Raw genomic sequence first — 22,610 nt, forward strand, 5'->3', positions numbered from 1 at the left:
AATACACATGGTTGTTGGAGTGTCAAACGTTTGCTAGATTTTCTGTTTCGCTTTTCGGATGATTCACAGTGCACTTCATAGAAATTACAGTAAACAAACTATCAGCAGGTGTAAAACATACTTCACAGCTAAATATCTGAGAGTGGACACATCTTCAGAGTTAAATTAGTGTAATCAAATGGTAATGAAAGTTGGTATAATCAGCCTTCTTTTTTTTTACATTCTATTTAGTGTCTGTCCATTGCTTTCAGCGTTGCCAGTAATTACATAACTCCTATACTATCACACATCATTATTATTCAATTTCTGTACACATTGGTGCTATACTCAGTGAGAAGAAAAGCTGATCTCTCTCAAGTTACTTTTGTTTAGGAATGCCTGACAGTGGTTCATCAATCATTTTTATGTGTACGCGCACCCTTTAAGCAACTGGCCCCAGGTGTTGATGTACACCATTCTTGCTGCTGTGCTTTATTGGCTCTCATTGATCATACTATGACATAATTGCCAAGAAAGTTCGAAATATCAAGTAATTGCATGCAATAGAAAACACAGTCAAAGCAGTCATTTGAATGTTGAATGAAGATAGCGCTTGGAAATGGGACAGATTATGGTTTACACCACAGAGGAATGAACTGCAGATGAAGGGGCTTCCCTGGTGTCTGTACAGTCTCAACTTTGCACCATAAACAGATCCCTAAAGTGGCTGGAGCAAACCTCAGGTCCGAGTTAGAGTCGGCCTTAAATGGTGTGGAACTCCTCACTGCACTGGATAGAGCTTGAACGTGAACCTCGTCAAACGTTCAGTCTCTGTCATCCTCTCTCACTGTTTGTAAATTGAACATAACTTCAGTGTGTGTGGTTTATCTAACTGACCAATGGTGCTTCATTGTAAAAAAATAAATACATAAAAAAAAACTTCAGGGTTGTGTGCTTGTTTGTGTGTGGGCTTTATGGATAGCCTGGAGTTAACCTGCCATTGAAGTGTTTATGCTACACAGCTGAAGAAAAAGAAATGTGCAAAAGTGCAAGCAGCTGGACGAAGTGAAACCTTTAATTTATGTAAGAATTAAGCCAACAGGGTTATGTGAAAATCTGTTTACACTGCATTGGTGGTTAATGTTAGGTTAATTATTTGCCGCTCTGCAGGATACAAAGATAAAATATGTTTGGTTGCTTGAGGAATGTATCTTGCACTCCTTTTTTTGTTGGCTCTCAACGAGTGCAACAACAGCTGAATAACATCAGACTCCTACAGCACAAACATTACCAACAACCAGTAGTCGAGATTACAAGGTTCAGTGTCACAGGTCTTACGTAACACATTTTTAAACTGTAACAAGAAGTAACAAAGCAAAGCAAAGCAAAGTTTGTTGTTTACCCAGGGTGTTGGACTAAGTTAACACTTATTTACAGCCAGGCCCTGCATGGAAGCCTTGCTCAAGGGCTATTCAGCGGTGATTCATGATTGATGTGATGAATTGGGGAATCGAACTAGGGACCTTCCGGTATCAAGGCCGCCCCTCTAACCACTAGGCCACCGCTGCCACTTCAAACAAAGAAGCATGTGTCATGGATAATAAATATGGGCCACATAAACAAGACTGTCAATTTGTTATAATCTTAAATCAAAGTTTTAAGAAATTCCTGAGTCCTAACATTGGCTTATAATGGCAAATGAGTCTGTTATCTTCTGGAATTAATATCTGCAATGTGTTGAGGGGAGAAAGGCCCAAATAAATCAGGGAGATTAGTTTGGAGAAGATATGTATAAACACTGAAATATCTTGTAATATACTGTATGACTAACCTTGAAGCAATGAGGAGCCAGTGGTGGTATTGGACTTTTTTTTTATTGTCATTTTGAGCAGTTGACAAAGAACATCAAAAATGCTAGTCACATGTTTTGTCGGCATTGCTTAGCAATTACTGCAATGAATGTCATAAAAAACAACTTAATATTCTATTCTATTTTATACAAGATTCTAATAGTCATTTATATTATTCAATTGATTTAAAATATGCTATGTACAGGAAGTCTACCATTGAAGACTCAAGTGTAGGGGGAATAGGGAGGAAATGGGGAGACGGGTAAGGAGAGTACAGTGTGTGTAGGGGGGTATTTGTGCCCGTAAGTGTACGAGAGAGAGTACGAGTGCATATCCTTGTGTGTATATCTTTAGATATACTACACTTCTGCCTGCGATAAGCGGCGGTTTACTTCCAGACTTTGACGATGCCATCTCGGGAGGAGGTGACAATGAAGCCCTGTGTGGTCTGGAAGGTGGCGATGTCAGTGATGATGTCATGGTGGCCAACGGGGAGGGACTCCGGCCCCCGGCGGGGTGTGTCCTCTGGCGCCCCACTCTTCTGCTTACTGTGGATTTCCTGCAAGGACACCATGCCAAGATTTGACAAGTTCTGCTTGTTCAAACAATTGTCAAACAATTGGTTGAACACAATCAACTAATCAATTTATATCGACATATTTATATATATTAATAATTACTGATAATAGTTTAAAACTAGATTTTTTTTTATGTTAATGAAAATGTATGAACAACAGCTGATTGGGTAGTGCATTGATGATAATATATTATTATCGATACATTTCGAATAAGGCCAGAGATCTACACATCTTGCCCGTCATTCCCCCTTTCTACCCTTAGCTTTCTTCCTCTACACTGTCCTATCTAAAAAAACAAGGGGTTCCCAAACTTTTTCTGCCCTAGACCCCAAAAATACATTTGGTGTCTTCCCGGAACCCAAACTTACAAAAATACATTATGAATTAAGCCTCTTTTCAAAAAAGGGCATAAATACAAACTCAAACGTGTTGCATCACATGTGCTGTGAGCATATAGAACATGTATGCCCTCATGTCTCATTCTCACATGAACTGCAATAAAACACCCTCCTTGTGAGTGGCTTTCTATTGGCATTTAATTTATTTCTGACAATAATTAGATGAGAAATTCCAACAGAACACAAAGTAAATGTGAATTTGGTCTAATCCTAACAATGATAAAGATCGATAAAGAAATGAACAAAATAAACAGCAACAGTAAGTGAAATCTAACAGTTCTTGTTCTTTCAAACCAGCTAGTCTATCTTAAGCTCATCCATTACACCTTCAGTACCTGCACTACTTCTGTGCCCTCGATGATCTTGCGGCTGTAAAGGACGGACGGGCAGTGGAGGGAGTCGTTAGCCCCACCTGCAACAATATATGACCTCTCTGGATATGCCAAGTCCCAGAACCTGAAAAAAAAAAAAATCACATACAGGCCCCATTTAAACCCCATTTCATTGAATTACATTGTGTCTCTTGATGAGAATAAGTAAAAAATACAATAAAAATATATATTTTTAGTTATTTATAGTTATTTTCGTCAAGCAACATGAATTAGACTTAAGGCTGTGCCTGTGACCATGTCATGCAGTGGAATGACCAGCTGGTCCTGTACCATTCTAACCTAGTTTATGAGTAGTACTTAAATTCTTCATGTTCACTTCCTGGTTTTGGTTCAGTATTTCTCTAACATTGGCATTTATGGGACATATAGGAAATAATATGTACTGCATTGTAGTGCAGTATGTACCTGATTCTCATGTCAGAGCCTGCAGTCAGGAGTAAGGGGTTTCCATCAGCTGGACTGCAATAGATCCCATGAACACTGTGTGGAGATGGCTGAGGTACACGCACACGTGTGTACACACACACACACACACACACACACACACACACACACACACACACACAAACGAATAGAACTGTTATTTTCAGATTTATTTTACTTTTCATCACACAATCTAAGATTCAACATTACCATAACAGATACACCAATCTGCTCTTCTGACTATTGTCCTGATCTACACTCTACAACAACTTTCACTAGAGTGACAGTTTCTCTATAGCACCTCATCTGATTAGTTCCAGCCATCCTCATCTGTCTCAACAATAACATGCTAATGCTATGGCTAATCCTGCTGCTCATTTGTCAGCATCACCGCCCTTTTGGCTCGACAATGTGCATTGTGGAGTTGTTAACAAGAGAGATATACTGTATACATGGAATCAAAACAAAGCAGCTTGAAAAAGCCTCGTTAATTTACCAGTGACAGGTAAACGTGAGCCAGATAATCAGTTATTAGCCCTACAGTATAACATGCTAAACAATGATGATAGTTGAAACATAAAAACTCATGCTTCTCTGAGTTTGAGTAATATAAAGAATGCACCAGGCATCGAAATCGCGGAGATACTCCCAACTAAAACCATCAATCATATTTACTGCCGTTCCCAGATGTGTTAGAGAGGCCTGTTTTACATGTTCTCTCACCACAAACAAGTACACACTAATACACAGGCACCACCCACACGCACCTGCATCTCAGATAATGGTGGAGCTGAGCTGGCCCAAAGAGTGAACTTGCGGTCCCCAGTTTCCATGTCCCATATTGAAACCTCGTTGTTTCCTTGGACCGCTGCAACAGAAAACACACATATTGTCACTGTCTAACTAACTTCGCCTATATCTCTACATTTGCACATGGTTTATTGAACTGACAATTGGGCACACATTTATTTGCAATTTCCGCTGTGCAAGAGTAGGACAATACATCAAGTTAGACCAGCCATGAGTAACTCTGTTGCACAAGAAGTGCATCGCTTTCCTCAAATTGTCTCATTCTGAAAGGAAGTTGTACCAGCAGTGAAAGCCATAATATACTGCATAACAACGATAGCTTTACCATATTATTTCCTATTGTTACAATATAATAACACACTTCCTGGCGTATTTCCAATTGTGATTTACAGGGTAGGGTTAGGAAGTTTGCATCTACTCTTTTTACTATTAATGACAAAAACGCAGCCGTTGTCAGAGTACTTAATATGTACAAAAAATGTTCACTTGAAAATATACACACAAAAGATACAGACAAAATACATAAGTATAAACAGTTGGAAGTTCATTTGCACTAATTCTCTGTGGGGAAAATATCCAGCACATGATCAAATAGGCTTACATCTAATCTAAAATTGCATCAAAAGATTTACATTATTGTACATTATTATATTCTTGGTTGCTTGTTTTTGCAGGAAATGCACTTAATACTTCTGGTGATTAGTAGTTTCGTTCCCTACCTATGTTGAATGCACTTATTGTAAGTCGCTTTGGATAAAAGCGTCTGCTAAATGACTGTAATGTAATGTAATTGTACACTACATGTATTAAATAAGAACACCATAACAATCTTCTTTAAGAAATGTTTGTTTTCATTGATATAATAATATAGGCTCAACTTAAACCAGCTGCTCATTTTACCCCATATAATCACTATCTGAACAAATAAATGTACACAGCATGACAGACCAAACATTGCATCTGATTTATTACCTTAAGCTGTAACTAGCCTAAACAATGTGTGATCCAAACCATCACATGGCTGCTGTAATGTTAAGATCAGCTATTTGGTACTGCATACTGAATATTGTTTTTGGATTGCTTGAAACATGGGGTGGGTGACCTTGTTGTCCCCTATCCCTTCATTAAGGAAAAATACATTAGTTGATAGATTTTTATTGCGCCCCTAAAATTCCTTATGTGCTCCTACATTTTTCAACTTAGGAGCATGTGTTCTTTAGCAAAAAAAAAGTGTCTGTCAAGTTCTGATCTGGATGAGTGCCAAGTTGTTTTGTCGATTGCAAAGTTGTGAATTGCAACATTGTTTGTGGGCTGGAACGTAGGCATATTGTGAATTATTGGGGGAAAGTAAAACACGCATCTGAATATCATGACCCATTTCCAAATTGATATTAAGTTTAGCAAACTAAATCAGCTTCTTGTCCATGTTACAAACTTACAATCATAAACAATCATGTTCCATAATACGGAACAGGTGCAAAGTATCATGCAGATCTTCATCAAAAAAGAGTGTTTCGGGTCAAGACATAGCCAATAACACTCGCTCATCTAGTGTCACGGCAAACTAATATTTGTGGGGTGAACATAACTGCTGCGCAGGTCAGGATAGCCTGGCTGGAATAAATGCCTTTTAACCACTTTTTTCTTTCTTGCATCGCAGTATGTCAGGAAAGGACCTAACAGTGACGTAATTTGAGGTCCTCGCAACAGACAAAAGAGTCCTGAGAGTTGAATAGAATTGATTTTGCTCAATGCAGTTCACTCATATGAGCATGGCATGAATAGACTATAGGAATCATTAAGGAGACTGGTCCATCACTCCATTGCCCTCTAATACATTAACAACAAAAAAAAGTGCTGAAGTGGTTAATTCATAATGTATTTTTTGATGTTTGGGTCCCGGGGAGACATCAAATTTCTCTTTTGGGTCACGAGCTAAAATGTTTGGGAACCTCTGCTCTAGATGACTCACACAAGTCACTCCACTTAACGTCTCAGCCCCACAAACCAGTTTATTGTTTTGTCCAGGAAACTACGACAAATTAAGTTAATACAAGTACGGTCTTCTCACCAGCAATGACAGATTGTTGGTAGAGTGGGTGCATTAGCAGTCTTCTGATTCGTGCTCGGGCAGGGTGGGAGTGGTTTGAGATGGGAAGCTGGAACCGCATATCCCAGCAGGCCATGGTGCCGTTGCTTGTACCTAAGAAGGAAGATTTTTCATTACCGATATTAACTCAATATCTCTGTATCTTGGTCGTTATTTACACTACTAACATTAATAAAGTGGAAACTTCCGATCTTTGCAAGTTTACAAAAACACACACACCTAGACAGAGCCAGCACTGGTGCATGTCCACGGTGAAGGAGGTGATGAGGCCGAGGCGGAGGTCATGACGCAGGGTCCAGGCGTTGGAGTTGGAGCGAAGGTCCCAGCCAACCAGAGAGCCATTCACTGTAGCGTACGCCAACACCGACTGGGCTCCAGAGTTGAAATGGTGAACGTCAACTACACATCCATCATCCTGCTGATCCAGAGACCTGGAGGACAGAGGGGAAAATGTCAGGCATGCAAGGCTGTTGAAAACAGAGTACACAAAGGTGAGGAATGTACTTGTGACTAAAAGTTAACTGGTTCAAGCATTGGCTCGGAAGTGAATAAGACCCACTCATCTGTTAATATAATATCCTCTACATCCTGCTGAAAAGCTCTTGAACAAGACAAATAACCCCCACATGCTCCATACAGCTATTCATTGGCCAACATTAGAAGACTGTGGGTGTATTGGGCAGCTCCCATGTGTGAGTGTGTGTACAGGTATATGTGTGAGTGTGAGTGTGTGAGTGTGTGTGTGTGTGTGTGTGTGCGTGTAATCTTCACTACCATTGCAAATACTCCCCTAAACTACTGCCCCAAATATGACATCTTAGTCATCATGTCTGGTTTTTATCCTTTTTTCAGCATAATGAAAGCATAATGATAAAAATGTTATGTGTTGCCAACCTTGTCTGGAAGGGCTGAACCTTGGGAGATTTGGGAGGTTTGTTAGCCTCGACAGCTAACAGTTGGATGGAACCATTGTCTGAGGCCACTGCCAAGTAATGTGACCCCTGACAGAAGGTTAAGGTCTTGACGTGGCCACCGATACGGGAGTAAGTCAGCACAGACCTGGAGGTATTCATTTAGAAGGATATCACACAGTAAACACAATGTATTTTTATGAAGGGAATTTCGTATACTTATACGGTCGGCAAGTATACAATACACATCTACTATGTTCACCATCACTATTACAATGTTAGTTAAAGGTAATAGTTCAGAGTCTCAAGCTGTTGTTTTGGTAGCTGTGATGTTAAGCTACCATGTAGTAGCAGTTTTGATAGTCGTCATGATAAACTACCATGTCATAGTAGTTTAGGTACAGTGGTTGTGATGACAACCTACCTGGTGGTTGTGGTTTTTCCCTCCATCTTCTGGCTGTCCCATACCTTTACAGTGCCATCGTTAGAGGCGGTGGCGAAGATGGAGTGCTCATCGGAGACGCGAATGCGGTTGACGGCAGACTTGTGCTCGTGGAGGTGGGCCACTAAAAGACCCTTGGGGTGCCAACCTGGAAGCCCAAACCAAACACATACAGACGGTGGATTCTACGTTTTGGACTTCTATAAAGCCTAATCAAATCTACACTGTAAGAAAAACATTTGAGAACAAGGATTTATTTGTCTCTATCCGTCTTTCCATGAATACTACTGCGGCTCCTCCTGTGAATTTAACCCATTAAGACCTGGAACGCATCTCTGTCATTTTAGATGTCTTTGGCTATTAAAAAATAGCAGATATACAAGCATCATAGCGCGGCACCGAGTGCCGCACTATGAGCTTGTAGATCTGCTATTACGTTTTTTCAAATCTTTGAATATACATATTTTTAAAGCGAACATTTTAACTCAAATCTTTGCGTCTGGGGCGTGGGGGTCCCTGGAACAAAATATTTGACAAATGTTCGCTTAAAAATAAAAGATATATTTAAAGATTAGCCAAATAATTCACGATTTTTCAACAATAGCAGATCTACCTGCTCATGAGCTATGAGCTTGTATATCTGCTATTTTTTAATAGCCAAAGAAATCTAAAATGATAGATGCGTTCCCGGATTGAATGGGTTAAACTAGTTAAGATTTTGGTTGAACGTATATACCTAAACATTTCCTGAAACGCTATTGAGGGCCGTGTTAGCCAAACTATGCTGGTCTTATGATTAAAGTTTCTTGATCTAAAGTATACTTCTCAAAGACTGGATTCGTGTTTCCTTTCGTTGATGTGGTTTGAAGTAAGCATGTATCCTTCTAATCAAGTCAACTACCTCTCTTGTCAAGTGGTTTTCATTAAAGCAGTCTGAAAAACAAACCCTGAACCTCCTTCTCACAGCCCACATATCATTAACATATTAAAGGCCTTCATGGTTACTAGTGAACTTTTCCATAGCCTGAGAGCATAGTTTGTTACCAGGTGGTGGGGGCCGGCTCTCCCACTCGGCGCTCTCCATCATCTGTTTGGCCATGCGTTCAGCGCTGCACTGCTCTCTCTTCTGCTGCAAAAGTTGCTGGAGCTCTGCCTTGCAGGTGTTGAGGCGCCGCTGGTAGGTGGGACCCCCGGCAACTGACTGCGCCACGGGAACAGCAGGCGCCACGGTGCTCTTTCTATTCTGACTCACTGGACCCTCCGCTGCCTGGGGGACACAACAGCTGGCTGTAAATATCTTGACATAAACAACAGCAACTAAGTAATACTTATGCTACTACAGCACCGCACTTCTACCATCTCTCTGTGTGTGTGTGTGTGTGTGTGTGTGTGTGTGTGTGTGTGTGTGTGTGTGTGTGTGTGTGTGTGTGTGTGTGTGTGTGTCTTGCACAAATCACGAGGACCGTCCAACCGTATGACTTGGCATGTGTATCACAGAGGACCCGAGGCCGAGGGTGTGTGGAACCTGTCGGATAAGTGTCTCTGTATGTATGTAAGTCTGTCTGTGTCCCTTTTGTGCCCGTATATGGAGATCTCTGTCTGTCTGTCAAAGTCCCTTTTATCCCATAGTATATGGAGATCCCGGTTGTCATCAATATTACATCATAGTACTGACATCATAGGCTGGCCTCCAAGTGCTATGATAATTGGTACTGCACTAAGAACAGGTACAACGGGTATTGCATAACCAGGGGGGCATGCATTCCCAATGAGAAAAACATTTCGACCATTTTCTATATGATTTATGAGAATATATTTGCTACATCTGTTAATTATGCGTTACATTCTTTCCACCCTAAATTAAAACTCTTTAGACTTGTTGTAATTGTTGTCATTTTCAAGATGAGACACATGCGTGCTGTGGCAGTGAACCACAGACAGGACCACATGTATCATTGTCCCGCTGCCAAGTAAATGTTTTTTTTCTTTCTGGAAATGTGCATCAAGCCTGGCTAGAAAGTGTCTGCTCCTTCCCCGTCAACTGTGCATAAGCTGTGCTAAATGGACCACATCTACCAATTGCTTTTGTTCCTGTGTTTAGGTCCCATAGTGAAGAACATGACATTGATATTGTTAGGGGTAACGGTCCACTTCCCTATACAACACAATCAGCAGACCATGGCCCTAACAGTGAAATGTGTTTTTGGTTTATTTCATACAGGAGGTTTTCTGTTGAAAATGCATGCACTGTAAGGAACTTTAGATTTAAAAAAGCAATCAAATGACTTGTCCTAAAGTTGCAAGTATGTTCCGGATCTGACCACAGCAGATGTAGCCTAACTAACCCACTTTACTTCTATTCAATGCGAGTGTAGGGGTGGAGCATCCGGTTGTGGCGCATTGACGCTTCACATGCCGTCGTGTAGACTTCAACAATGTTGAACTCTACGCAGTGGCGCGGATGCGTCGGCATGCATGGACTACTCCCCTTCGTATTAACGTGCTTCCGAATATATACCATTATACAGATGGTAGATCTAAATCAAATTGAGAAAGACTTCCAGAGTTCATAATTAACATAAGCTGTTGCCTTCAGAAGGTGTCACCACTGTTATACTATTATATCCAATTCACATCATCTGCATGCTATAAAATCTATATGACCACTAACAATGTTACATCGCTTTTTTTCCCAGTGTTGTATCATTTATATGGATGTTAGCTAAACGCAATATTTTCTCCCGTAGTTTAGAGGGGTTGTCTTTGACATGGATTTCTATTCTTTTCATCCATAAGCATTGCAAAGAAACAGATTTTCTGATGCCTTGATTATGCAGGGATTAATATGACTTAGTTTTTTGCTATGCTTAGAACAGAACAATTGATAACAATAGGACTTCATTGTGTGCCATTGTGCAACCAATGTGCTCTTTAGGGGTAGTTTACCGTGGGGGGTTGTTGCGAGGCTGGCTCTTGTGATCCAAACATGCTCTTCCATTCTTCATTCATGTTAGAGTCCTGCTTGGTGTGCTTCCTCGCTATGGGGAAAAACACAAAACACAGTATAGAAGAATGAGATGTTGATGGAGTCAGTACCATGATTTAGTTTTAACAGCTAGGGATATTAAGGAAAACTCAGCAATAAGGTTCTACAGGTTGTTTACCACATGCCATGGGGTAAACAGGGCTGTTCACAATTACCAAGGCAAAACAAGGATTTGTAATTATTTAGAAAAGCTATACAGAGACAGAGAGAGAAAATGTTTCTGTGAAAACAGAACATGAGAGGGGTTCTGTACCAGATTAATTCAAGGCCTTTTGTTTCAAAACAAAGGGGTACATAGCACAGGGGGTGAACTACACATACTTCTACGTCTAATCTTCCAAAGTTTATGGTAGCATAATAATGTACGTTGTGCTTGGTCCAGAGTCAAATAACGTGCATATATTATGCTGTATTAAAACACTAAAGTTAGTCTCTGAAGACCTAGCTTAAGCTATCTGAATGGGGCATATTAGTCAGCAGAACAGGGCAAGATGGGGCAGGACAGAATTGAAAAGATCTTCAGTATCCCTGAGGGCATTTTTTGTGCAAAAGATCACTAAAGGGGATTTCCTTTAGATCATGTCAACACTGGTCTGTTTCTTCATCTCTAAATGTCTGCTAATAATACAGCTGCACCATATGCGGCACAAACTAAAAGCAAACACAACTACACTGTCGCTACTAGTTAAGTGCAAGTCACCGGCAATCCAACACTCCAGGAGGACGTGGCCGTGCGACTGTAACATACCGGCTGGAACACAAACAATGCAAAGGTTAAACACTGACAACAAACTCTGTAGTGACATCAGGAGGGGTTAAGAGAAGGTAGAGGACAAGAATAGGAGGAAGGAGTAGAAGGAATGGAAAGGAAGGAGGAGGAGGAGGGAGGGAGGGAGGGAGGGAGGGAGGGAGGGAGGGAGAGAGAGAGAGAGAAAATAAGCCAGTTTAATTTAAATGTTAGTCAGGGCCACATTTCAACCCATTTAGACCTGAGGCCGATTCTAAAAACGCCTTCTAAATCCTGACCTAAGTTTTCTGAAAAACTTCAAATATTTATTCAAAAATTACAACAAATGTATGTTGCTATAAACTGCACATAGCAACAAGAACCCCAAAAGTGGTTCCCGTGTTGAAAGGTATAGTTACAAGTAGGGGTTCCCGCCCAAAATGGGTTAAAGTCAGATTTGAGACCAAAACCTCCATTAGACAAAAAGGTTTAACCACTTAAACCCTATATACTTAGTTGACCGGAGCCCTCCAGGGGTCTATTAGGCCCATCCTTTTTTCCCCTGTACACTAAATATCTTTGCTGAAAATAGGCCATCTACAAGCTCACAAGGTGCTGCATTGTGAGCGTTGTGAGCTTGTAGCGCTGCTATTCTTGCCGAGTGTTCATGCCTGAATAGGGACACCAGGGTTCATGTGGTTACATTTGCACTGAAAATGCAGGTGTTCACAAAACCAATATGAAAATGCGTGGTAAGATAGGGTGTCTTTGACGACTTTGGTAGTCGTTTGTTATCATTTCCAAATCAAACATGCATGCATATCACTTCAAGCTAGATCACATAACAATATACCAGATGTTGTGGTGATGATGGCGTCTGAAAAACCAAAACCAAAGCACAATACAATACCAAATAGAGCAGTCACCAATGGTTTCTATGTTTCTATGATTAAATGCAAAGGAAATGCATGGACAAGAATTAACCCATTCACTTGGACTATATTATCTGAGCCTTCTTCATCAGAACATTATGTTTAGTTGACCAACATTAGGATCCGTTTCACTCAATCAGAAAACTTGATCCTTTCACAAAGCTTTTTGCGTGGTAGCTAATGTACATGACACTAGTATACTGTTGCTTACAAGCCAGTCTTATGGCTCATCATCATATGATGCTTAGAGGCCTGTCACGATTATTACATAATCGCCGAATCGCAATTATTTTGAGAAAATCACAATTATTTTGCATAACCGTCATAATCGTTTCCATGCTGAAAAATCAAACATTTTCCAGAAATAGCAGATCAACAAGCTGTACGCTTGCAGATCAGCTATTTCTGCAATTTGATTTTATTAAATGATAAAATTACTATAATCAGTCATTTCTTTGAATATTTCAGTTATTTGTCATATCTGCCCTGTGCAACTTATGATTACAAAGCCTAAAAGGCAAACAGAAATTAAGTTTTATTCATATGTTCAATGCCAACAACACGATTAAGTCGTTAATCGCAAGTATTTGTGTGACAATTAATCATCAACTTAAATTTGGAATCGTGACAGCCCTAATGATGCTGAGCTTAATACACAAATCTGATGTTCATAGAGTAATGGAATTACTCAACTCTCTGTAACCCTGCTGGCCAACATTCTGAACATGACTTACGATAACCACCACATGAACCCTAGCTTCCCTATTCTGCTGCAAACATTCAGCAGAAATACAGTAGATATCCATCTACAAGCTCGGCTATATTACCAAAAGACATTTGGTGTAGAGGGAAACATAGAGGGCCTAGTAAGTATGAAGTATACAGGGTTTAAGTGGTTAAAATGACATTTTTAAATCTTATTGCATTAGTTATTGCTTTAATAGTGTGGTACCTGCCTACTTTTGAATTTCTTTGGAGTTATATTGTTTGACCTGTGCTCCCCGAGCGCTCACTGCTCTTAATGATTATAGGGTAAAATGCAGAGGACAAATTTCACGTATGTGCAAATATACAGTGACAAATAATGAATTACATCTGATGAAAGCATTATGGAGGAATGGGACACAATAACGTAAACACAGGAAACATATTGGTGGGATCTGGAGTCTTAACATCTCTTGACACACAATGTTTCTTCTCATCATATCACACGTTACCTCTCTTGTCCTCTGTCTCTGACTTGGGTTTCACCAAGTCCACCTGGCAGCCTGTGATGCCCAGCGTGGCCAGGTCAATAACACCGGTTTGGGCCGTCTCTCCCAGGTGGCTCTGCTCACCCATGTTAGCCTTGGCTTTGTTGGATTTCAGCATGAAGTCTTTTAGCGCCAGAAGCTTGTCCTCCTCAGCCTCAGTCATTCCCTGCAAAGACCAAGTAGGCTGGATGTTAAGTTAACACACCATGTGTCTTGACTAGACATGACCTCTCCTTGACCGCATGTGGAGGGATTCCTTTCCAAGCAGAATTCTGACCCTGACCCTGGCTCCACAAATGTGTACAGGTTGTACTTTGCAAAGAAAGTGATTCATTTCTACAAGTGAAAGGTATTTATTGCTATACTGCACTAAATCATTCTGATTTCCTGTCTGGGCCAAATGCAGGCATGCAAACAGCCCCGAGGTGAAAAAGGTGACAACATGTTGTTTTCTTTCGGGTCAGGTGTCACACAATTGCCCTATTTGGGTTCAAAAAGGTGACTGTAGCTGAAAAGTGACACTTTTGCATGTCTGCAAATGCACTGGCGTAGCCAGGATTTACATTTTGGGTGGGCAACATTTCAGGCGCAACACCAAAATGGAGGTCTCAGGTTGAAGTAGGTAATGTTTTGATCTGTACTGTGTTGAAATGTTGGCTCTGTAAAAGAAATAAAAGGGTGACATTCTTACAAAATGACTGTGGGCATATTTTTTAAGTCAATATATATATATATATATATATATATATATATATATATATATATATATATATTAGAGATGCGCGGATGGCCTCTCACGTCACCCGAATCCGCATGTACAAATTAATTATCCGCCCGTTATCCAACCGCAATAATTATATTATCCAATTTAAATATCTGCATCCGCACCAACCGTTTTTCCCGTAAGTCAAAATATTATTATTTTCTGGTATTCACGTTAGTTTTAGTATTAGTTGTGCGATGCGATCGGTGCTGCTCTGCTGCGCTGAGTCTGTATGTTCAGCGCAGCAGCGCAGCAGCGCTTTCTTTAAAAAAAAGAAAAAAGACGTACCGACATTCCATAGGCTAAATCAATGCATTTTGTGATCGCATCGCACAGAGGCTGCTCTACACACTCACAAGCACGCAGAGATTTAGCTATTTTATGGATAGATATATTAGATGTCATTAATTTATTTACCGCAATATTTCACCCGCGGTTCATCCGATATTAATTAATAATTATATTTGATTGACCCGAATCCACCCGAACTGCGGTTAACTGCGGCAACCGCGGCTAAAACCGCGATCCGCGCATCTCTAATATATATATATATTATCTAACAATGGATATACCGTATACATTAGCCTTGAAAATAATGTAAAGAAACCCTTACATTTTGTGTGACTTTTGAGATTGTGGCATTTATGCTTTTAGAGAGAGAGATGGGGGGGGGGGCATTCAACATAGGTCCTACGGCACTGGGAATCTAACCAGAAAAGTTGTAATTATCTGACTGTAGCATTAAATGATTGAGCCACCACTAGGATGCCCCATAGTGCAGCTATTATCGCACAAAAGAAAACGTAAGTACAAAAAAATATGTTGTGGCTTCACACTGTTTAATGTTCTCCCAACAATATTTAACCTGGTGTGCAATGCAAACAACATCATTAATGAAAGCCAGGATGTCTGTTCAACACTTCATATGGGGTTACTTTAAACTGAGTGCCAAAACACACGGCCAAACATTTTATAGGAATGTTACTTTTTTATTACACCACTTCAGTGATACTAGAAGGGAGTCCCACACATCCACTTCCAGGACAGGGTCTGGAAGTTGATTGGATCCAGGAGGGATGGAGGCGGAACTTTAATGACACACCATATGTCTTAAAAGGCAGCCAAAGGGGATGAAAATGATTATGTGTGAGTTTGTGTCTATGGTTGGCACAATCGCAGCCAGGGCTGTCCATTATGTGCTAAAATCCCTTTCGACTCATGGAAAAGATTTCATTTCAACTTATTATTACAAGTTATTATCAGATCTGTAGTTAAAAGCTACGAGTAGCAGTGAACCCCCACCCATATTAGTGACGTGAGGAACCAAAACTCACTTATTTTAAATAAACCATTTTTTGTTCTATTAACTAAAGAAATGCTTTCATTCTGATCTGGATTTAGGAGTGATTCTACCTGTTTTATATTATATATATGGATATTTGTTAATAATCTTTTTCTGACCTGTGACAGGAGCTTTTTTAGTAGCTGGGCGATGGCCGGGTCCTCAGGTATTGGACACTCTGGAATGGAGCCTGCGCGTTTCTTCTGCCGGAGCAGCAGGTGGCGGAAGAGGCTAGCAATGTCCTTGGAGCGCAGTGCATAGTCAAAGATGGAACGACTCACTGGCTCCTTCAGCACACTAAGAAGGACTAACTCCTTGTCAATCTGAAGAGAAAGCAATGCCTTGTTCACTACAGGTATTAAAAATCCTCATGCCAATGTTTACTGACATCCAGCCTCGACATTGATCCTGTAATTGAAGACGATGGTTCTGGTATTCTGGCAAACTTATGAATACAGGGGTAAGACTACTGTAAGAAAAGCCCAATTTATCATGACAGTGCTGCTCCTCAAAAGTAACAGATTTTAAGAGATAAAGTCATGCCAATGGTAAATTGAGGACTTGCCTGTATGATGGGCTGGGTGATGAAGGGGTTGAGGTGAGGCATTAGTTTACAGTATATATCTGCCACGTTGAGGTGCTGCGCCACTACAGTGATGAAACCCACCGCTCCGTAGCGGATCCACAAATTCGGGTGACACAGGAATGGAGCTATGACCAGTGGAATAGAATGCACAGTATTTAGGATTGTGCAGTCAAATTCATGTTTATTTAACTGAGTGAGAAAAATGTACCCAAAAGGACAACTTTTTACATCAGTTTAATTAACACAGAAGATTTTACTGTGTGCCCCTAACAATTTGAATAGAAAACAAGTTCTACTACGCACTTCTTACTGCTTCCAACTGATTCAAGTCAATGATTTAAATTGAAATTAAACAAATTATTTAACATTTCTGTTTGATATAACTGGAAAAGTAAATAAAATATACATCAAATATTTTAGAAGGTCACTCAAAAACACAGCACTCATTAATTATAACAGCTATTCGTCTCACCAATGTCACTGACAAATTCATAGATATGGGGCTTCTGCAAAAGGCCCAGCTGGCACATGCAGGTGAGGGCATTGAGGGCCTTGTAGATGACAAACTCCTCAGCGTCACTCAGACCCTGCTGGAGGAGAGGCTTCAGGATGGAAGAGCTCTGCCAACCTACATAGGCTGCCACTCCTAGACAACACAGTACAGGTAATGGGGTCAACAGTTTGGTCAAAGTCATACTCGCTGGCACACATTGTGCGATGGAACATAAATAAATAATTTCTCTTCTCTAATACTGCTCAAAAGCAATTGACTTGAAAACTTAAGGCTGACCTAACCTTTTGTATTCATTAGAGAAATCTAAAATCCTACAATAGGTGAAAGATGCATATTGAATCGTTATACAGCTTTTTCCTCCCTGAAAGATGGGAAACATGCAGCACTCCTAGAATCAGCAAAACAAAGAACAAAATCACCTCCTTGTTTAATTTGCAGACATGTGTAAAAACCTGGACAAAGGCTCTAGTCTACACCAAAATGTGTCAGCATGTTTTTTTCTTGTCTCTTAAATGCCTCAACGAGGAGGAAAAAAATATTTTTGTTATTCGTTTTGCTGATAGAAACGGAGCGGATCTGAAATTTTTAAACTAAATTAATGATTGCAAAACATTTGAGATTTTCATCATTTTCTGATACTCAGTCCTATCCTACTAGAATGTAAATGCTCCACAAACCCACATACCCACGATACTGTCGAAGAAAGCTCCACGCAAATGCCAGTCATTCTTATCATTGAGGAAGGTGATCATGTGTGAGAGCAACACGTCATTGGCCTTCTGTCTGCCAAAGAACACACAAAGACGTGTGATGCCGTTCTCCATCAGAGACTGTTTGACGATGTTTTCAGAGTCACTCAGCAGAGTCACCACCTTCTGTTGTACCATCTCATGGAGGGCCTGCAGCTCTGAGACAGACAAAAGGGAAGTTCAGTAGGTCTCTACAAACACAGCCAAAAGTGTCAAAGTACAAAAATGATAATCCAAATCTGAGGACTATGTGGTTGGTGGTAAACATGTGGACTGAATTGGCGATTTGGATTGCTGTCAATGATAAAAAAAAATAGAATGCATATGAATAATTTTCAACCTTACGTTAGGTATATACCATAATATATTCTTTTGCGTTTTTTGTTGTGGTTGCTGTTGTTTTTTTACGTAAAATGAAGGTTTAAAAAGTTCTTGATGGGACATGGGAAATGTTTTTAGTTTTTCTGAATTCCTGAAAACATTACTTTTCTGAAGTCACAAGGTTTTCATCTGAAGAAAGTGACTGTAATGATCTCATGAAATGTCTACCTGAGTCATAGTTTTCATTAGGGTGGAGGGTCTCCTCTGCATCCTCTCCACTCAGGTCATGTTCTGTGTTCAGGTGGTTCTCCTGGACCAGCTCTAAGAAACGAAGTGCTGTCTCTGCCAGGTGGGCTATATTCTCTGTTACAATTACAAAAGGGAAAAGTTTTTCAGAAATGTATTTTTTTTTAATGAAAGGTTAGGATTTAGAATGTGTTTTTAAGAATTGAATGACTGCCCGAACAACATTCAATTGAAGAATTTACTTTGGTAATCCTATTGTCCGTATACATTTGTTTAGAATATGTGAGAAGAAATGCACTCTACTCTAACTTTATGGAGAATAAACAATTCCAGGACAGCACTCACAATAATAGTATTTTAATATCGTGTTTCGAGCAAGAAGTCCTTCTTCAGCATGCCATGTATGTCAGTCAGATATGTCATTTCTGGTACGCTGAAGAAGGGCTCCTTGCCCAAACATTTGTGCAATATTAAAATACCATTACTGGTATACATTTGTTAACATCAGTAACAATGCCCCTTCATAGAGCACCTATCTCCACCACCATCCAAAATAGTCACCTGCATATGCCAGCCTGACAATGGTGGCATCGTCCTGGGCAAGGTGGGCGATGCCTGGCAGGATGTACTCCGGATAGATGTTGACGTCATTTCTGGGCACTTCTTTTACCAAAGCCAGCACCTTGGCTAGAGTGCGCACCGCCTGTGCACGCACACGGGGCACGGGGTCGTTGCAGAAATGCAGCAGGTAAGGTGTGATTCGGTCTAGCAGGATGTCCACACTGAGCCGTGGTGCCAGATGGAGCACCAGCTCCAGTGCTGCTAACTTTGAGTCACAGGATCGCAGTGTCTGCAGGCAAGAGGTGATGACTGACACCAACACGATAAGGCCTTGTTCTTCTCTGGGACTTACTGCTCCACAGCCACTCTCTTGGGCTGCCTTCTCAGAACAGTAGCCTGCTCCTGTTCCGCCACCTCTTAGGTTATGCAGGATATTGTCCAGATCCTTGCGGATAACGAGCACTCGCTCATCGGCTGACTGGAAGGTTTCTTTGGCGAACTGGGCCATGTAGGGCTGTAGAAAGGTGTAGAAGATATCTGGGAAGGCTTTACCCCTCTGCTGCTTTAGATACTCCTCTGCTGTAAGCCGCCTCTCCGGCTCACACTGCACCATCTGGGCAACCTGATACAGAGACAGACGAGGACGTTGTTTACACAGATCATTCAAAGACAAAACAAAACACACACCCAATGTTCTTGCATGCATGTTTGGGCCTTATATAAAGACAGACAACAAGGACACACACACACACACACAACTGCTTGTCATGTTGTATTATATAATTTTTTGCACCATCAAAGTAGTGAACCTTCAGTTACTAGAGGTCCTCCCTAAATTCCCTTAATCACTAATATATAGCAATGTATCAACAAAATGCTTAACAGAACATTCTCCATAATAACTGCAGCTAAAACAGATAATTACCAACTCCCGAATACTTTGGTCCTCAATTTTCATTAGAATTTGCTCTGTCTGATAGTGTCCTTTACGATAGGCTAGTAGCTGGGAGAGATCAAATAGCGGGACCCCCTCTGTGAAGAGTTCTGCAATCACACATCCTGAAAAAGACAAAAGGCAGTGCAGAGTGAGTAAGGAGATTATTTAACAGCTTGCAATTTCAAATGTATCTAAAAAACTATCTTAAAACAAAACTCATAATTGAACATGGAGGATACAAATCAGTAGTCTATTGGTGAGAAAAGTAATTTAGACTCTAACAAGTTAGGTCACGAGGCTAATGCCTAATGTGATCATGTTTTCTCACTGGTGTGGGTATTCTGGCTGCTGATCTTCAAATATAAATACACAGCCTACCTGCAGAGAAGATGTCCATGGACTGTTTGAGTTCTCCTCTGCTCCTCTGGTTGTTGTTGGTGAGGTCTACCAGAGGGGTGTTCTGGTCGCTCTCTGTTGCAAACATGCTCCCATCCACAAACCTCTCAGGAGCAATGTAGCAGGTTCTCCGTCTAGATGTGTCAAAGAAGTAGTTGAAGTCGGCTGGGTTGTCCTCGGGCAGGTATGTGGGTTTGAAGCTGGCAAAGTCAGTGAGCAACACCCAATTCCAGCTAGTGACCATGACGTTTTCCGTTTTGATGTCTCCGTGGCGTACGCCCGCCTTGTGCGCCTGGTCGACAGCGTTGAGAATTTGGAAGGCTAGCCAGCGCTTCTCCACACCGTTGAGGAAGGGCCGTGTGCTGATGCGGTCATACAGGTTGTCCCGAACATACTGACGGAAGAGGATGGCAGCCTTCTCTGTGAGAGATGCTTTCTGGAAGGGCAAACAGTTTTGGCAGGAATGGAGCCTTATCTTCAGTTCCTCTAGCTCTTGCTTGTAGCTGGTGAGGGGCAGGGAAGGGTCTTGAATGGCGAAGACTTTAACTACCACCAGCCCCTCTCTGTGCTTTGCACGTGCCACCTTAAAGAAGCGGGTGCTTCCAAGGCTCTTGTCATATTCATGGTCATGGATGTCAGAGAAGTAGCTGTCCACAGACAAGATCTGTGAGGGAGCAATGCCTGCCAGTTGATTCCCCATGACTGCACAGAATTGAGATGATATGGAGGTAATTAGACAAGCAATGTCAGTTATCAATAGCTTAATTTCCAAATGAAAAAAATAAAAATGCAGACGTAAATGTGAAGTTAGTGATTCATCCCGTTTCTTTGGTGGCTAACAAAACACGATCAATATAATGCAAAACAGAAGAAAATAGAGAGAACGTTATTAACAGTGCATGCTGCATGCAGCAATCACATGACACACTAGGCCAGTGGTTCTCAAAGTGGATTGCAGATGGGTGGATCTGGGTTCCTTTTAGGGGTTCTAAATGGACCCTTACAAGTATCTAACTCAGTATGTAACTCAAATGGACCCGTTAGGGACCATTTGTACACTGTCAGAGTTAAGGGGAGACCTTGACATTTTAAAGTTTGCGAACCGTTGCACTATGGGCTACCATGACCAAGAAAAACACGGCAGAGCTACATTATTTAGCTTGCTAACGTTAGCGGTTAGCCAGGGTGGATCTGGATAAAATGTTATCTGTTCGCAAGATTTAAAATCATTTAACCACTTAAAACCCCGGCATCGGTATTGTGGGGAAGCTTTCGATAAAAATAGCAGATCGACAAGCTCACAACGCCAGGCATTGCGTTGTGAGCTTGTCGATCGGCTATTTTCAGCTAAAGCTTTCCCCACAATAACAGAAAACAGAAAATACACTGGAATTTAGCACCGAGGGGTTCCGGTTACCCATATCATATGCTAGTGTTTAAAGATCACTGCAAAAATAAAAAGGCACATGCGGCGATTAACGTTACCAGATGATGTAGAAATAGTCTTTGGCAGACTACTGTTGTTGTTGTTGTTGACAATGGTGTTGGAGCCGACGTCTACACTTGGTTCATTTGACTGACTTTAGCCTTAACGTGGAGACTTGTCATTCAGTTTCATGCTTTATCTACGTGACATAGTGGCTCAAAAATCTGTCTGGCTTTGAATGAGTTTTGCGATCGTCTTCGATCCCGTGGTAAACATAAAATAAATGCCGCATCAGCCCTGACGGACTAACTCAGCTAAGCTGCTGCTGCTGCTGGCTGGTTCAGCTTCTTCCTTGAGTGTTCATTTGGTTGAGAAATACCGCCGTGAAACACATTTAGAACTAGTGCCCCTGCTGGCCAGTTTGAGTTATTGCACAATAAGAGTTCTGACATTTTCATACTACTAGTAGTAGTATGACCTTTTTACATGGTTGAATATATACTATGACCTTCTTACATGGTTAATATAGTATAATAATATAGTATGGTATCATGTACTACTAGTATGACATTTTTACATGGTTTAACATCATACCATACTATAGTATGACCATTTTACATGGTTTAACATCATATATGACCTTTTTACATGGTTTAACAGCATACTATACTATATCAGTGTCAATGGTCAATGAAAATGTTCAATGTAAAAAAGATATGATTGCCTCGTCGCTCAAGGGTCCTTCTGGCCGATCTACACAGTCATGACTTTTTTCTGTTCTGGCCCCACAGTGGTGGAATGAACTCCCCACTGATGTCAGGACAGCAGAGTCACGGCCCATCTTTCGCAGCAGACTGAAAACCCACCTCTTCAGGAAACACTACCCTTCCTCTTCGCCTTGTCTGCTTGTTGTTAACT

General features: G+C 40.9%; 1 protein-coding gene across 1 annotated transcript; it reads right to left on the reverse strand.

The window, feature by feature from the left end:
* Positions 1-1,834: 1,834 nt before the first annotated feature.
* On the reverse strand, positions 1,835-22,015 carry pik3r4 (phosphoinositide-3-kinase, regulatory subunit 4). The gene is made up of 20 exons (XM_080427719.1): positions 21,752-22,015; positions 20,249-20,968; positions 19,859-19,992; positions 18,934-19,555; positions 18,355-18,489; positions 17,742-17,963; positions 17,015-17,188; positions 16,522-16,667; positions 16,076-16,279; positions 13,816-14,017; positions 10,840-10,931; positions 8,938-9,160; positions 7,876-8,041; positions 7,435-7,599; positions 6,760-6,971; positions 6,502-6,633; positions 4,388-4,488; positions 3,603-3,691; positions 3,141-3,261; positions 1,835-2,388 (listed from the first exon to the last, which is right to left on the reverse strand). Exons 2-20 carry the CDS (start codon positions 20,964-20,966, stop codon positions 2,218-2,220), a joined length of 4,029 nt encoding a protein of 1,342 aa, XP_080283845.1. The 5' UTR covers positions 20,967-20,968; positions 21,752-22,015; the 3' UTR covers positions 1,835-2,217.
* Between the last annotated feature and the right edge of the window lie 595 nt (positions 22,016-22,610).

This window comes from Gymnoscopelus braueri (assembly GCF_963280865.1).
Source record: "Gymnoscopelus braueri genome assembly, chromosome: 4".
NCBI lineage: Eukaryota > Metazoa > Chordata > Actinopteri > Myctophiformes > Myctophidae > Gymnoscopelus > Gymnoscopelus braueri.

Bases quoted from the DNA above. Each gene is read 5' to 3' on its own strand.
- pik3r4 (XM_080427719.1), bottom strand. From the start codon at position 20,966: ATGGGGAATCAACTGGCAGGCATTGCTCCCTCACAGATCTTGTCTGTG. The intron at 19,556-19,858 runs GTAATTATCTGT...TCTCTGTATCAG, and splicing joins ACCAAAGTATTCGGGAGTTG to GTTGCCCAGATGGTGCAGTG. The intron at 17,189-17,741 runs GTATGTGGGTTT...TGTGTTGTCTAG, and splicing joins TTTCTTCGACAGTATCGTGG to GAGTGGCAGCCTATGTAGGT.